This window comes from Panthera onca, chromosome B3, assembly GCF_046562875.1.
Source record: "Panthera onca isolate mPanOnc1 chromosome B3, mPanOnc1 haplotype 2, whole genome shotgun sequence".
Classification (NCBI taxonomy): Eukaryota; Metazoa; Chordata; class Mammalia; order Carnivora; family Felidae; genus Panthera; species Panthera onca.
The window spans coordinates 135146074-135162975 of record NC_138344.1 but is presented as its reverse complement, the minus strand read 5'-3'; the positions used below and the strand labels follow the sequence as shown (position 1 = coordinate 135162975).

Here is a 16902-nt window from a genome sequence, read left to right as displayed (position 1 = left end):
CACCTGTCTTGGTGGTGTTCAGTGGCCGGGGCTCCCGGAGGCACTCCTGATTTCAAGGGCTCCAGGAGCAAGTACCAGGGCCATATTTTGGCTAGGGCCATGGGTAAGTGCAGAGGGTCAGTTGCAAGGTCTCTGCCCTGGACAGCCTGTAACAGAGACCTTGGGCCAGGTTCTGCTTGCGGATGCTTTGTCCGACGATGTGATTCCACAGACATTAGGCTCCACTTGAGTGCAGGCCCTTGATGTCTGTCGTCTTCAAGAGGGCCCAGCAGAGTCTCCTGGTATAGCATCCTTGCCATTCATGGAAGCGTCTAGGTTTGCGGCCCACAGTGGGTCGGGCTGGGCCTGAAGACACCCGGCACGGCCTGGACGCCTCGAACGCCCACGGAGTTGTGTGGTGTATCCTTCAAGTGGGCCTTCATCAATGATGGAGAGAACAACTTGGGAAAAAGAGTTTCTCTCTAACCCAGAGGACTGTCAGGTGGGCCTCGCCCGTTGGAAGGGCCATGGCAAGAAACTAGCTTTCCAGCCAGCTGCGATAAGCAGCTGTTGTCACATGGCCACTCCAAGACCAAGGGAGACTACACGTCCTTGTCCTAGTCTGGGAGATCGGTCCTCTGCTCGGGCACTCACACTGGCCACTGGCCACACAGCTGGTGAATGGCTTGACTGCTGTCCCTGGCGTCTGCATCTGCCTCTCTGTCCCCTAGAAAATGATTCGCCCGGCAGGCGCCCCGACAGGCCCTCGCCCTCCACGGGCCCTTGCCCCGAGCTAGCGATCTTGAGCTGGGTGCTGGCTGTCCTGAAGGCGCATAGCCAGCCCCTCCACCGAGGCTTACCTCGAGGCAGAGAAGTTTCCAGGCTTCTCCCTCTTCTATCTGCCTGGCCCCGCCCTGATGCCCCACACATCTGTCTGTCCTGCCCACACCTGAGCCTGAGCCTGAAGTGATGTGGCTGAGGCTTCAGGCCAACCACACTCCCATTGTTTCTGCCTTTCACGAGGAAGGGCTTGTGCTTTGCCCATTCTCTCTGCACAGCGCTGCCAATGTGATCTTGGAGTGACACTGCCCACCCCCGACACTGTTCAGAGGAGAGCTGTTCCTTGGTCCCACCTGGGCGCTCTCCCTTCTGGTTCTGACCACCCGGGAGCCTTTTCCACGAATGGTTGCATTTTCCCTTCCCGATTTACCCTGACCCGACGGCTTAGAGGGGCTATTCCTTTCCCGTAGCCTGCCTGACCTCTTCCTCCAGGGCTGCATGTGGGAGCACACCTCTTCGACACCTGTTGCCTCACAAAAAGCTGCTCCCATAGTGATTTCACCGGGACGTTGGTGGTTCTAGTTCTAGTGACACCTGTGCTTTGTGACAAATGCTCAGGCCTCCGTCCTGTTCACAGGCAACAGGCAACACTTCCCAGAACCCCAGGCTGCCTTGTACTCGATCTGTGCACGTCCGTCCGTACGGTGTTTCTACGAATACATGTACTGTATATAAAATCACCGCTTTTGTAAAAGCCAGGAGACTTTGTCCCTGGGCTCTTTGGATTTGTCTTTACGGTTGTTCTGTGTGGTTATAACACAGGTGGCCATCTTTGGGATGGGTTTTTTTTCAGGGACAAGGTGACCCCGTGTTCCCTTTGTTAACTTGTCTCGGGAGCGGATGTTTTGATAGCTGACCGCCTAGTGGGATACAGTTTGCTGTTGTGTTTGTTCTTTCTGTAATGGTTGGGGGGTAGAGTGCACCCTTGAAAACGTGTGAAGAAATAAACAATGACTCCTGCTCTTTGGAAGGTGTCCCTCTGTGTATCAGGGGCTGGTTAGCAGCAACAGTGGGCAGCTCCCTCCCCAGCCTCATGGGACAGGCCTAGCCTTGGCAAGACTGTTCATGTGATTTGTATCATCATCATGGTTTTCTGGTCCAGGCTGCCTGGGCTCTTTGAACCCTCATCACAATCAGATGAGGAAGTAGTATCATCCCCATTTTGCAGATGAAGAAACTGATGTTGAGAGGTGCAAAGTCGCTTGCCTGTAGTCCCACAGCAACTTGAGCTCCCCTTGTCCCTTTGCCCAAATCTAGTCCCTCCCATCCCGCTCTGAGTTAAGAGGCGGGAGAAGTTCAAAGAAACCAGAAAGAGCCCAGAGCAGTTTTATTTCTCCTTAGATAAATTTTGTACAGAATATATTACAGTCAGGAGTTCTCAGCTTTCACCAAAAGGTCAGAAGTTATTGCAATTGTGCCCAATGGCTCTGACGATGGAAAGGAAACTTCTAGAAAGCTGCCTGTGTCCAGAGAGAAGATAACCGTTTAAAGTCGTGGGGGGTGTGCCCCGCAGAGGGGCGCACTGGGGCTGGAATCCAGAGCAGAAGGGAAGGAGCGAGGGGGCAACAGGGCGGCCTGGGCTTGGGCGGGCTGGGAGCGGCCTCTCTACCAGAAGCAGTGCCCGGGCCGTCTGGCCAGGACCTGCAAAGGGGACAGGAGAGCCAGGACTGCTGGGTGCCTCGGGGCCCTGGCTGGGGGGGCCGGCTGGCGTGTCAGCCCCGGCGCAGTGCCTGCAGCTGGCGGGCCACCTTCTCCAGCTCTGCCTCGATGGCCAACAGGCTTTCCAGCTCCTGGTCCTAGGAGAGAACATCAAGGGTCATTCACATGGAGGGTGCAGTCTGCCAGACTGGTTGTGCCACTGGCTAGCTGTGTGGCCTCAGGTGGCTTTGCCTCTCCCAGCTTTAGGGCTTTCATCCAGATCATGGGGACAGAGATGCCACCCTGCTGGGCCGCTCTGAGGATTACTGTGCACAAGAAATGGGCATAGGGGCCTTGACCCCACACCACCCCGGTAGCCTCATCCAGACCTGCCTTCCCCTGAATGGCTCTGGGCAGGCACGTGGAAAATGAAGCCTTCGGTGCTCTTCAGTGTTCCTTAGCTCCTTACCCCAAGGCCTAGACTGTGACAATGGCCCTGACCGTGAGTCCAGGCTTCCCTGCTTGAGGAGCCATGGGCCTTTAGCACAGGCTTGAGGACGTGAGGGCTTCCCTGCTTCTACCTGCCTAGGGTTGGGCCTGGATGCTCGGTCCCAATCATAGGGGGACCCAGCTCTGGCTGCCAGGGTGGTTCAGGGCAGCAGGGGACCCTTCTGTGACCTCTGCTCTGTGCCCCAGCCTCAGGAAGCTTTCAGGGTCCCCTGAACTGGGGCCGATGCCCACAAGCAGATGCCCTTGGACTTGGAGCAGGAGTCGGGGAAGGCCACGCCCTCACCCTCGGTCTTGACCTGGGAAGGGTAGTCTTGCTGGGGTCCCTGCCAGATGCCAGGCTGTGGAGGGCACCCATTGGGACCACTTGGAACAGACAGACAGTGGTTGTCATGGAAATAGGGACCTTAAAGCCTTCTGTCTTGGAGTGAAATTCTGTGATGCCGGAACATTTCTAAGAAGACCCTTGAGCTGGGTGGAAGAGGCCTCTGCCCTGTCCTGTCCACAGGACTCTGGGGTCCCCATTTCTGTGCTCTGCAGTCCAGGGCTTTCTCTGCCCGTGGAGAAGGGAGCTGGCAGGCATCTCAGGGTAACTTGCTTGCTCTTTCCAGCTTCTGTGGGTTGGGGAGGGGCAAGCAAAGGTGCCCAGGCTTGTCCTGGTCCAAAGCTAGGGATGGAGGGCAGTCTCCTGGGCACATAGAGAGATGACCTCTCCTAGCTCCTGCTGCCAAGGAATCTTCTCCCTCTAAGGCTGCCAAGACTCTGGTCCCAGCCCAGAGAAAGGTTGGGACCCAAGGAAGGGGCCACATCCTTTTCTGGGTGGGCAGAGAGAACTGGGGTCATGGGTAGATTCCAGTCCCCAGCAGGGCCCTGACTTCGACCTGGACACTGAGGCCTGAACCACGGAGCCCTAAGGCCTCCTCTAGCTCCAAGATGGTACTGCCAGCCTGGCAGGGACCCCAACTCCCACTCCTCACCTCTGGGGCTACATCCCAGCATCCCATTGAGCTAACCAGGTATCCCTGAACATGGCCAGGTTTTGAAAGCTCATGTGTGTTCTGACCATAATAATGAGGTGAGCAGAAAGGACTCCTTACCGCATTTGAGAAATGGGGGAACCAATGAGGCTCAGAGAAGGGGAGTAACCCGCCCAAGGTCACACAGCTAGGAAGAGGCAGAACCCAGGTCTCCTGGCACATCCATGCCTCCCTCACCCACTCACCACCAGGCCCCGTGGTCCCACTGGCCCTGCCCTGGCCCCACCGGAGGGAGGCAGGGTCTGAACCTCGGAGGAGGGTGTGCCTGGGCTGCCTGGGGGCCAGGAGAGGACATTGCTGGACCAACCACAGGGATTTCCCAGGAAATCGCCGGGCACCTTCCGTGCCCTCCCAGCTCTTGGGGGCATGGTGCCCTCCTCGGGCCAGTCCCTGCCAGGTCCTTTCCTTTCCAAGTTCCCTCCGTCCAAAGCTCCAGCTTCACCCCTCACTCCTGCTTCACACCCAAACCTGCGGGGGCCCCCTATCACCTCCAGGACAGAGACCCACGAAGTGCCTTCAGGCATTGGCTGAACCACCTCTCCTGTCTCCACGACCCGATCTGGACAGCCCTCTCTTGCCTGCCTGTCCGCCAACTTTACCGGGTGCCTCTGTGAGCCAGGGTTCACTCGCTTCCCTGCCTGACCCATCCTCACCCCTGCCCCTGCTCTGCCCCTCTCCCGAGAGCCCCCCGTCCAAGTGCCTCTCCAGCCTCAGACCCGAGGGGACGGTGTGTGTCCCCTCAGGGGGGCAGGGCCCACACTCTGGAGGCCTGGCCTGGGGCTGGCACCCGCCCCCATACCAACCTCCGGTCTGCGGTTGGCACTGCCCTCCTCCTCCTTCTTCTCCTCCGGGTAGCTGCGCACCTGGAGGGGCAGGCCCGCCTCGACGCTGTCCTCCCGGGAGGACGGCCTCCAGCCTCGTCGCAGCTGCAGCCCAGGGCCCCTGAAGTCGTAGGCCCGGGCCCGGAAGGAGAGCTTCATGGAGCTGTCGGGGTCCTCCTCCTCGCCCTCCCCCTCCAGCCGCTTCTCGGCCGTCAGCTCCTTGGCCAGCTGGTCCATCCTGCTCCATCGCTTGGCATCTTCCCACTCGTTGGACAGCTGCTCCTCCTCCTGCTCCTGCTCCAGCTCCCTGCTCTTCCCGCCCCGGAAGAGGCCTTGAGGGGCCTCTGCCATCTCCTCCTCCTCCTCCTGCCGAGAGTGCTCCCGCGCCCCCTTCCCCTCGGGGGGCTGAGCCTCCTCAGCCCCGGTCTTCCTGGCTCCATCCACAGCCAGAGCCTTGGGCCATCCTGGAGCTGGTGGTGGACAAGAGCAGGAGAATGAAGGAGGGCCCGCCGCTTTCCCTGGTCCCTGCCACTCCCCAGGGCCTCTCTGTGGCCATCGCTGGGGCCACAGACCATGCTCAGGGTCCAGCCCAGCCTCTCTGCAATAATTGCACTTGGAGGAAGAAGCCATCTTGACACCGTGCTTTGCAAGACCCTCTCAAAGCTCAGAGGGGTGGGCTGGCCAGAGCTTGCCTCTTCTGCGAGCCTTCTCCTCTGAGGAGCCCCCGATCCGGGAGCCACCCAGCTGGGGAGGGAGGGAGGACCCTTACAAGGCCTCATGGGGGGCCAGGGGCCTCTCCCAAACCCTGGGTGAAGCTGACACTGTCCCTAGACCAGCCTGCTTTCGCCTGTCAGGCTGTCCCTCTGTTCCCGAAGCCCACCCACCCTGCAAAGCCCCTCTGGCCTCCTTGGTTGGAGGGGAGGGGCTGTGTGGACTAGTGGGAGATGCAGGGTTTTGGAGTCAGCCAAACCTGGGTGGTTGGAATCAGCTTTTGCTACAAATTAGCTGTGTGACCTTGGGCAAATTACTTAACCTCTCTGAGTCTCAGTTTTCCATCTGGAAAATGGAGATACACCTACTTTTCAGGGTTGCTGTGAAGGTGCAATGAAATTATGAATGAGGTCCTCCCTCCCACCCTCTGCCTGACACATTTGTTGAGGGGTCTCAGACGTCATACATACTCTCGTCCCTCTGGGTCTCCTTGTAGCCAAGGCTTGGGTGGGGGTTAAATGCTGCGGTGGGGCCTTCTTCTTCGGGGACAGCCTTCTCTCCAGCCTCTGTGTCCTCCTCCTCTTCCTCCTCCTCTTCGTGCTTTGCCTGCTGCTCTTGCTCTACACCCAGGCCCTTCTCTCTGTCCACTGGACCCTGGGAGAGGCTCCCTCTGTCCCCCTGGGCCTGTGGGCCTGAGTGTTTCTGGCTGGGAAGGCTGGCTGGGGGGTGGGCGTTGGAGGCTTCCTGCTCCCCTGGGGCCTGGTTGTCTTCCTCGACCTTGGACCCTTGTTCAGGCTCCGGGGAGGCCTGGGGCCTGGCTCCATCTGTGTCTCCATCATTCTTCTCTGTCTCTTTAGAATCCCCTCTTTTCTCCGCAGCATCCTTGGAGGATGCCTCTTCTGTCACCTCTGCAGAAACAACAAAGTCAGGCCCTGAGGGCCAGGCCACACACGGAGTGTCCCCGAGAGCCCAATTGCAGAACTTAGTCATTGTATCTTTTTTTTTTTTTCTGAACAGCAAGCAAAAGTTTATTAGAGTATAAGATTAGAAAGTAAGAATAGTAGGAAAGCTCTCTCTACAGAGAGGGGACATTCAAAAGTGAATGCCCTAGTCATTGTATCTTTTGGCTTCTAGAAAGTCCAGACCAAGACTTATGACACAGTTAGCATTACTTGCTCTGTGTCTGGGTCTGACCTGAGTACAACTGGCATATCTTTCTTCCTTTATAATTCTACTTTCTTTAAAAAAATTTTTTTACTGTTTGTTTTTGAGAGAGAGAGAGAGACAGAGTGCAAGTGGGAAAGGGGCAGAGAGAGTGAGAGTCACAGAATCTGAAGCGGGCTCCAGGCTCCGAGCTGTCAGCACAGAGCCTGATGTAGGGCTTGAACCCACGGACCATGAGATCATAACCTGAGCCAAAGTCCTACACTCGACCGACCGAGCCACCCAGGCGCCTCTGTAATTATACCTCTTAAAGCAGGAAGTGATTAAAAAAAAAAAAGACCTTGAAAGGTCTTAACCTCTGTATGAGAGGCATCATCACTACACGTTCCTTCTCCTCTCCGTGTGAGGCTTCTCTGTCTTGATGTCCTGTGAAAGTGCTCAACTATTTGTAGGGTTTCATTAAAAGGCATTTTAGGGCAGCCTGGGTGGCTCAGTCTTTTCAGCGCCTGATTCTGGATTTTGGCTCAGGTCATGATCTCATGGTTCACGAGTTCAAGCCCCGCGTCGGGCTCTTGCACTGACAGTGCAGAGCCTGCTTGGGATTCTCTATCCCTGTCTCTCTCTCTGCCCCTCCTCTGCTCTCTGTCTCAGTCTCTCTCTCAAAATAAATAAGCTTTAAAAAAAAAAACAAAAAACATTTTCGGCTGGCTGCCTTGAAGATAGGCTTTTACCCGGTAAAAATCCCTCCCTGCACCAGAGTGATTACTATTGAACAAAGCCTCGCCAAGTACGTGCCGCCATTTGACTCCGGGACTCCAGGTGAAAGTGCTCCCATCCCATTTACAGAAAGTCCGCCTGATCCTCAGAGGGTGACCTGTCCATGCTCACAGTCCGTGGGCAGCAGGGTCTTGAATCCAAGTCTCCAGATGCTAAGTACAGGGTGCTCTTTGCCCTGACACATAACTGCCTCCCCCATTAAAGCCTCCAGGTGCCCCAGATGGAAGTCCATGGAGATCCTTGGTCCTAGAAACTGGCCTGCCCACCCACCCATGTGCAAAGAGCAGGCCTTGCGGGGATACTTTGTAGCTGTTTCCAGGCAGGAGGATGAGTACTAGGGCATCACCTTGACCTCAGCCATGATCTCTTTGGACCTTAGAAGCTCTTGTGGCTTCAAGAAAGATGATCCAGGTTCATTCAGTGTTTGAGACCTCCTCTCCTGGGACCCTCCTATGACAGGACTATGCCGAGGCACCACCAAATCCCAGGAGGACAGGTGCCAGGGGCAGGGGTTCTTCTGCAAGGGCTTCTGGGAAGATCCAGAGTTGAGGCTGCCCTCCCACCAGACCAGAGACTTCCTGCCCTGAGCATGAGCCCCTGTGGTGGGCAGGCTTTGCAGTGACATAGACCCGGATTCGCATCTCGTTATGCTGCTTACCTTGGGCAAGGTACTTAACCCCTCTGGGCCTCAGTTTCCCCATTTTTAAAGGGAAGACTGAAATGATAGCTCCTTTACAAGGCCTAAAGGAGGGTCTCCTGACTCCAGGGAGACCTTGATCTTATGACTACTGTTATGATCTCCTCCGTCCCCAGCCTCCAGCTAGACTGGCCAGCACTGACCTTTCAGCTCTGCCTGGTCATTCTGCTTCTCAAGAGCCTCTGAGAGTCCATCCTCAAGACCGCTGTGTTTCTTCTGATGTGCCCTCTCCTTGGCACCTGGTATGAGAAAAGGAGGGGAAAAAAAAAAAAGAAAAGGAGAAAAAAGTCCCATTTTGCCAAGCCAGCCCTGGGATATTTGTCTGTGAGAACGAAGGCTTCCGTTTCCTTATCTGTAAACTGGACATGTCATGTTCCAAGTCTGCTTAATGAGAGACTGAGGGGGCAAGACCCAGGCGGGGGGCCACCCCTTCTCAGCTGGGGCTCATCAGGCAGCCACGGCACCTGTCCACACTCAAGTTTCCCACCTGAGATAAGAACAAGCCCTGCTTGCTGTCTCTTAGAGCAATAAAGACTCAGATGGAACACAGGGTCCCAGGGGTGGGAGCAGAGAGGTAGCTAGGGGACTCTGCAACAGGAGACAGCAGTGACTGCTTGCCCCCTCATGGGGGATCTTGAATCAGGTGAGCCCTGTTCCCCCAGGTCCTGGGGAGAAGGCCAAGCACGTGCTTGAACCCCAGTTCTGCTGCCGTGATCCACACACCCCTCTCCCTGCATGGGCCCCAGGCTGCTGCTATTTTCCCCATGCTGGGAGTCTCTGGAGTGGCCAGAGGCACCGACACAGCGGTTGTGGGCCAGGGAAGGAAGCCCAGATTTGACCCCGGGAAGGTCTTGGTTCACACCTCCTGGCGATTCTTTGCTCTGTGACCTTGGGTAACTTGGTCTATCCAAGACTTGGTTGCTCATCTACAAAACAGGGCTGCTGTTTGGTACGCAGAAGTTGTTCTGAGTGCAGAAGAGGGAGTGGATGGACGGATGGTTGGATGGGTGGAAGGACAGGTGGACATATAGCTATGTCCCATACTCTTTCAGTAGAAAACAGTAATATGTATGTGTATTGGAAACTGTTCATAATGGATACACGCACATATATGTGTATGCAGGTGTTTCAGGACACATTCCCCCATAACAGTCTGTGTTGACACTATATTTAATTATTTAAATGTAGTATCTTAGTCATTCAATATTTAATTTTTAAATTATCGTATTGCAATAAAACATTTAATGTTCAGCTAAAAAAAAAAAAAACCCACCAGGGTCAATGATGATGAAATTAATGAGACAGGCAGTAACTGCCACGGCTCCGTTCAGCACCCGCTCTGTCCCAGGCACTCACTTCAGACTCCCAGCAACTATACGAGACAGGTGCTTGCCTTCCGTTCTCACACACGTGGCCTGGTCCTCTCCAAAGGCCTCAGAGTGGGGGTCTCCCCAGAGCTGGAGAAGTCTTCATGCCTCCGATCCCACCCCCGACCCGAGACAGAAGCCCAGCCCTCAAGACAGACCCTCACTTCCTTTGGAAGCAGATGCAATGTTCTCGACTGAGGCCCCATTCCCAGAGAGAGGCACAATGCCAGCGGCCCTGCCCCCAAATAAATAGCCACTTCCCACAGGATGTCAGCTCGGGGCAGATGCAAGGCCAGAACGCATTTTGTTTAACTTTCCAGGTTCCTATGAACGCAGGAAGGAACCTGAGGCTGGGCATCTGTGGGATGACATCAGTCTAACCCTCCATCCCAGCATCCTGTCCCGGCTCTGCTTGAATATCCTCAGTGACAAGGGGCTCACTCCCTCACAAAGTCACTCCATTCTCAAGAGTATCAGTGGATTTTCTTAATCTCTAAAGCATGCTGAAAGTCTGGTCTGTGTTTTGGGGGTGAGCAAGACCTTGCTTCCCCCATCAACCCCTTGAGCAGAAGCTCACAAGAAGAAAGGGGCCTGTCCTCTCTTCTGGAGACCAATTTTCTTTTAACAGAGGAAAGGGATTCTCTCTGTAACCTAGTCTTAAAAGCGCCCCCACTGAAATGACTGAACTGCAGAGATGGGGTATTTGGAGAGCTGCATCTGGTCTTGGCATGTCCTTAACTTACTGTGTGACCTTGGACAAGTCGCTCAACCTCTCTGGGCCTTACTCTCCTTAACTGTATCAATGACAAATTGGACCAGGGCATGAAGGACCCCATCTTCCTACTCTATAACTGGAAGAATCAGAGAGAAATAGGGCATTGCTCAAACTCACACCCTGGTTTTCTCTCAATTACTGGAATTTACCCAGTAAATTCATATGCAGTGACTGGAAAATACCTTGGAGAGCAAGATCTTGGAGTTCTTTCAGCAAATTCTGATGTCGCAGGATTGAGAGGATCCGTTCATCTGCAATGAAGAGAGTCGTTATGGGTGGTTTCCAGAGAACAGCCAAGAAAGAGATGACTATCAATATTTTCAGCTGAACACAAGGAATTTATTTTGGACACTCAAAACCTGGGCAGCAGCCTTAAGATTGGGTCTTGAGAAGACACTTTTGAAATGGCCTCCTCTCCAAGGTGCCAATTCTTCCTACTACATCAGCAAGGTCAGCCACTGGCCCAGCACCCAGACCTCAGCCAAGAGGTGGCAGGCCCCCAGGTGAGGTAGGTGTCTCTACCCACATCGTGTCTTCCAATATTCATCCCCATGCCTGATCCACCTGGGCTATCCTTTCCTGTCTACTGATTTCCAACCTTTCTCTGAAAGTCCAACCCAATGTTGGACCCATCCAACAGCTGATCAGAACTTGACTGCTTGGTTGGAAAGACTTTGTCCTTCTCAGGCCAACCCCCACACTTCTTTATTCATCACATACCTATAGATTGTCTAGCAGGTGTTAGAGGCTGCTCTTGGCTCTGGGGGTCTAGTACACAAAATCTCTATTCACAGGGTGGACGGCCCTGCTTTCATTCTGCCCAGAATTCTAGTTAATTGAGTTCCTATCTGTTCCATCCGCCAGTCTGTAAGTTCCAGAAGCACAGGGGCTGTGACCCCCCTCATCTCTCCAGACCACTCAGACCCTAGCACAGGCCTGCCCAGGGCAGGCACTCGATCAGTGACTGTTGAATTAAGTCACTGAATTCTGCTCAAAGCCACACACCCGGATCCTCACCCCCAGCCCTGCCCGTACCTCCTCGGAGGGTCTCGAAACACTCCTGGCTGACAGGCATGGGGCTGGGCTTGGAAAGCGTGTCGGAGATGACCTCAACGATGCACTTCATCACCTGGAAAGAGAGTGGGTGGGGGGAAGGCTGGGGCTGGTTTGTGTATGGGGTTCAGCCCCAGAGGCTCCACAGCAAATTTCTAATGAGAATATAAGGACATTTGCTTTTGTCTTCAGGAGTCAATGGATGCCCGTCTGAGGGGCACAGCTTTGTGTTCTTAGCCAGACAATAACCACAATAAAAGAAAACCCTTATATGGTGTTTGCCATGTGCCCGGTGATGTAATCACATAGCCAGCAGGTGCCCCTCTGAGGTACCAAGCGTCTCTCCAAAGAAGGGGAAACTGCTCCTGGGCATGGAGGTATGGCTTGCAGAAGTCCTTGAACCTTGCAGATGCCTCAAAGGGCAACTATCTCCAGGAAGTATTTCTGGACTGCCCAGAGGAGAACAAAGACCTTCCCTGGCTTTACTCTGTCTGGAAACAGGATGTGGATCACTGTCTCCCAACATTCATGATGTTGTCACCTGCAAGGAGTGACAGCCTCCCAGTCTGGCTCTACATTGGGCCAGGGGATGAATCCTGTGGCCGGAGGTGGGCACACATCAGCTACATCGACGCGCCTGCCTATTCCAGGCCCACGGCAGCCATATCTCTGAAGGTTTTGTCTCAGGCCCAGAAAGGTGCTGTGGATAATCAGGCACCTGGTAAGTGGATATTGGAAGGTAGTGCCAACTGGAGTGCAGCATCCTAGCTGTGTGATCTTGGACATGTGACTTGACCTCTCTGAGCCTCAATTTTCCCACTTGTAAAATGAGAGTGAGAAGACTTTCCCGCTCCCCTCCCAGGGTGATCAGACACAGATGGAAAAACACTCTATAAAGCATGAAGTGCCCCACACACCAAGAGAGGGATTCACAACTTTCAACCTGCTTCAGCTGCCTAGAGCAGGGCAGAAAACCAGGAGGTGCCAGACATGCATCAGGGATTGCTGGTGGGGAGTGAGGGGGTGGCAGGCTGTGTCTATGGGCTGCCAAAGCAAGCCATCCAAAAATTCAGGATGGCAAACTGGCAAAGAGGCTCTACAGTAGTCACAGCATCATAGGATGGAATATTTAGGTCTTAACCAGCTGTTATGGTGCTCCTGCCCCAGGCTGCTAGGTGGAGTATGGTGACCACGGTGTCTCCCATAGAGATCTGGTAGGAAGAGCCCTCAGGTGTTTACCCTGCATCCCCCTGCAACCCGTACCTCACACTGGGAATGGCAGATAGTCACCAGTCCATGAGGACAGGTTCTGGGACAGAGGAACTGGGCATGGGCCCCAAGAATAATAAAGAGCCTCAAAAGGGAAGCCCTAGGAATAATGGTGCCCATTTACTGAGGACCTGCCATTTGCCAGGCACCTGACATCTATGATTCCCTACTCTCATGACTTCCCTCAAGGGAAATACTACAGATGGGAAAAGTGGAAGCTCAGAGAAGCTCAGGAACTTTACCAAGACCACACAGCTATAAGAGTGCAAGTAAATTAAATCACTAAATTCTGCCAAGTGAAATACAGGAAATATAATTGAGCAAATAGAGGCTGAAATTGCTTTGCTGTTTTGGGTTTAACCATAGCCTCTCTGGAATGGAAGAAAACAGCTCCTGAAAAGGTGAGGAGTAGAAATTTCCCTGAGTCTCAAGTGGGGGTATCTGTGAGCATCAGAAACTGGAAAAATAGCCCCAGCCTAGACATGAATGGATTCCAAATATATACCCAACAGAGTGTCTGTCTCGCTGGCTACAGAACTCCCCATTGGTATCTCCTAAGGCCCTTTCGGGGGGGGACATGCACCATAAGCCCTAAATGGCCAGCACCCTGGGTACAGAAGCCATGATCAAGAGTCTTCTCATTCTGGCCCTTTGGGAGAGCCAGGGCTTGAGTGCCTGGGGGGTGGGGGTGGGAGGGCAGCTAGCAGAACCTTGGGAGGAGGGGAAGACCAAAGGGGGAGGCCAGAGCCAGAGAAATGAAGACCATCCTTGCAGGTCTGTGGACAACCACAGCCACAGAGAAGTCCCCCCACCTAACCCAGCAGCTCATGGTAGGCCTGCCAGATGTGGAGTGTTCAAGGCAGTAGGCCTGGCACCTTGGCCCAGCAGCTAAGACACAGGCCCCATCGGCAGCATACCCAGCTCAGATGAAGCTGGGGAAGTCCCCACAGCAGGATGGCAGGGAAATCTAGCAGTCTTTGATATCTTCTTTTGCAAGCTGTCCCCAGGCTCAGCAGCCGCAGTGCTGGCTCTTGGCTTTATGCCAAACTCACTCCTGCAGCTGCCTAAAAACTGGCTGTGAGGCGTCCACTGGGCTTCCTACCCGCCATCCCGGGGGCATCCCCATTCCCCTTCTTACCTCGGTGTCCCCTTTATTCATAGGGCTGTTCACAGGGAGGGCTATGACTGGGGAAAAAATAGAGAACTGGGGTCACTCCTCTGCTCCAAGGGGAGAGCCCAGTCCTTCCTGACCCAGTTTACAGGGGGCCCATTCATCCCAGTGCTCCCCTCAAAACTGCCCCCACCCAGTGGTTCTGTTTCCTTTCCCTGGCTGCTGCTCCCATGGGTATGGCCCCCAGAGGCTACACTGAGCTCCCTAACACTGCCTTTTGGGAAAGTTCCTGCTCTGGGTGGGGGGGGGGGGGGGGAAGGTGGGGGGGGGAGGCAGGGGAGAGGAGTGGAAGCTAATGCTAGGAAAACAAGGGCAGCGGCTGAGTGGGATTGGGGTGGAGAAGGAAGCGAGGAGAGGAAGACAGACCCCAGAGGTGTGGGAAAAGAGACGGAGGAGGAGGATTGTGAGAGATGATGCGGAGGGGTAGAAGCCAAGGGCAGAAAGATAGAGCAGGAGGGGGGAAGAGAGAGACGAGAGCGGGAGCCAGCAACGGTTCTCCCATCTCCCCCAATGACCTTGGCCAGCCACGGCACGGAGCCAGAACTGGCCCAGATGCAGTCGAGACGTCGAGCCCAGACAAGGGGTAGGGGGCGCCGGGGTGAGGGGGAAGGGTGGGTCCTGCCCCGCGGGGTCAGGAGTCTGGCCCGCCAAAGAGTCCGTCCGGTAGGTCTACGGGTTTAGGGCCGAGACCGCTGCGGGGTCAGCAGGGAGGCGGTGGCGCTGTCCGCGGTGCTGAAAACTCGCCGGGCCGGAGGGGAGGCACGAGGGGCGCGCGGCGCTGCGCGGAGCCTCGACCTCAGGGCAGGCGGGGGCGCCCAGGACCCTCTCCCACGAGACCCCGCGCTCGCTCACCTTGCCCGGCGCAGAACAGAAGCGCCAGGACAGCGGCGGAGCGCATGGCGAACCCGAGGCGCAGAGCAGTTGGCGGTCTGGGCCCCGGCACCGCAGGCACCCTGGCGAGGGCTGGCTGGACGGGCGGCCTGGGAGCGGGTTGTGGCGGCGCTGGCGCGGATTGGGGGCGGGGGGCGCGGCTTCCCTCTCGGCGTCCGTCTGTCGGCCCACCCACCAGCCTCTGTGCAGTGGGCTCTGGTACTGCAAGAATTTATATACCCCCGACCCCGGAAATGACGTCATCGGGACCGCCTCTGCCCCCTTTCCCCACCCCTCCGGGGGGTCCGGCAGCAGCTCGCTCCGCCCTCAGCTTCACGCCTCTGGCTTCTGCTGTCCGCCGCTGGGCTGTCTTGGGTCGAGCTGTGAGACAGTTCTCTGGCTTCCAGGAGGATAGCAAGGGACCTCAGCTGATCCTCCACCCCTCGACGGTTCCACCGACTTGCTGTGGGTCCGTGGGCAAGTCACTCCCAGTCTCTGGGCCGCCTGTTCCTTCAGTGTGTGCTGAGGTCCCTGCCAGCACTAGCGCGCCACTTCATGCTCCTGAGATTCCCACAGCGGGGGCGCGCTTCCCCTGATGCCAGAGTCTGGAGGCTTGCTCCACACTCAGGGCTCCCTCAACTATCTAGCAAGTCCTGCAGCGGCCTCCCGACCCCCTTTTGGAGTAAGGCACTCCCCCCCGCCCCCCGACAAACCCGTTTTGTGCCTTCACAATTTGTAATTGTATTATGTATTTATGTATTTGAAAACGTTTGGTCGCCATTGCTTTCTGAGGGCAGCACCTGGCACAGAGTAAACGCATTTAATAGATACCTGTTGAATGTACTGATTGAAAGTTCAAGCCAGGGAAGAATGAGTGAATCCTGGGCTCTGGCCATTGTTGAACAGCTCTCCTGGGGGGTGGTGAGGGAAGAGTGGGGGGTAGTTCTAGATATTAAACCAAAACAGGAGCTCTTGTAATTTCTACTCATTAGCCCTAGTTCAGCCCCCTTAGGATCTGCTTCTTGCTGCTGCTAACCCACTGTATATTTGAGAACAGCTCTCACAGTCTCTTTGAGTGTCCTCAAAATCTGGGCGTTTGGGGGCACCTGGGTGGCTCAGCTGGTTAAGCCTCCGACCTCTGCGCAGGTCATGATCTCACGGTTTATGGGTTCCAGTCCCAGGTCGGGCTCTGTGCTGACAGCTCAGAGCCTGGAGCCTGCTTGAGAGTCTGTGTCTCCCTCTCTCTCTGCCCCTCCTCTGCTTGCTCTCTCTCTCTCTCTCTCTCTCTCTCTCAAAAATAAATATTAAAAACTTTTTTAAAATCTGGGCATTTTGTGTGTCAGATTGGTTTCTTGGTTTGTGTCCCTCTGCCCTGGGGCCACATTGCTGCTCTCAACCTGGATGTCACACTGGAAGCCCTTTGCCACCTGACCCCAATGTCATAGTGAACCTGGTATCTGGGCTACAGTTTGGCATCAGTTGACATTGTCCAGAGGCTCCTTCCTGCGACTCTGCCCACATCTGCTGCTGCTATTTCCTACTTCCTGCCCCACCCCATGCCCACTCCTGCCCCTAAAGGAAAACCTGGCAGGAGCTCATAGGAGACCGAAATGATCCTTTTCATGTGTTTATTCTGTCATTCAGCCACTATTTGGTTAACACCTACTATGTGCTTAGAACAGCACTCAGCTATTCTCGGTGCTGAGGATACAGCAGTGAACATAACAGACAAAGGGCTGATTCTTATGGAGTTTACATTCTAAAGGGTGAAGACAGAAAATGAATAAGTAAAGAAGTGAAATGCACAGTTGTCAGGTGGAGACAAGTACTACAGACAAAAATGAAGCAGGGAGGGGGATGGGTGTGTTGGGGAGGGGTGGGGATATGTTTTAGACAGGGTGGGTCTGAGAAGTCTTCACCAAGGAAGTGATGTTTCAGCAAAGATCTGAAGGTGATGAGGGAGGGGGTTGCAGGTGTCCAGGGGAAGGGGGCCCCAGGTAGAGGCAATGGCAAGAACAAATGTCTGGTGGAAGGAATGTGCCTGGCATGTTCAAGGATTTGCAAGGAGATAGGGTGAAAGGGACTTTGAGAATATAGCTGAATAGTAACACATAGTCCATCCCCAAAACTTGGAAAATGCACAGAAATGCAGGAAAGCACCTGTACTCACACTACCCAGAGATAAGCATCAATAATTTAAAAGTGTGTACAGTATTCTATAGTCTT

General features: G+C 54.9%; 1 protein-coding gene across 2 annotated transcripts; it reads right to left on the bottom strand.

The window, feature by feature from the left end:
- Positions 1-2129: 2129 nt before the first annotated feature.
- On the bottom strand, positions 2130-14901 carry CHGA (chromogranin A). 2 transcript variants are annotated; one of them, XM_060620607.3, is made up of 8 exons: positions 14659-14901; positions 13774-13820; positions 11349-11442; positions 10496-10564; positions 8315-8410; positions 6004-6441; positions 4805-5292; positions 2130-2615 (listed from the first exon to the last, which is right to left on the bottom strand). In XM_060620607.3, the coding sequence occupies exons 1-8, from the start codon at positions 14702-14704 to the stop codon at positions 2532-2534; spliced, it is 1362 nt and encodes a 453-aa protein (XP_060476590.1). In that variant the 5' UTR covers positions 14705-14901; the 3' UTR covers positions 2130-2531. The 2 variants fall into 2 exon arrangements, with proteins under 2 accessions (XP_060476590.1, XP_081652112.1); XM_081795986.1 differs by lacking the exon at positions 2130-2615 and adding an exon at positions 3789-4154 and having other exon boundaries at positions 4718-5292; positions 14659-14900.
- Positions 14902-16902: the final 2001 nt, after the last annotated feature.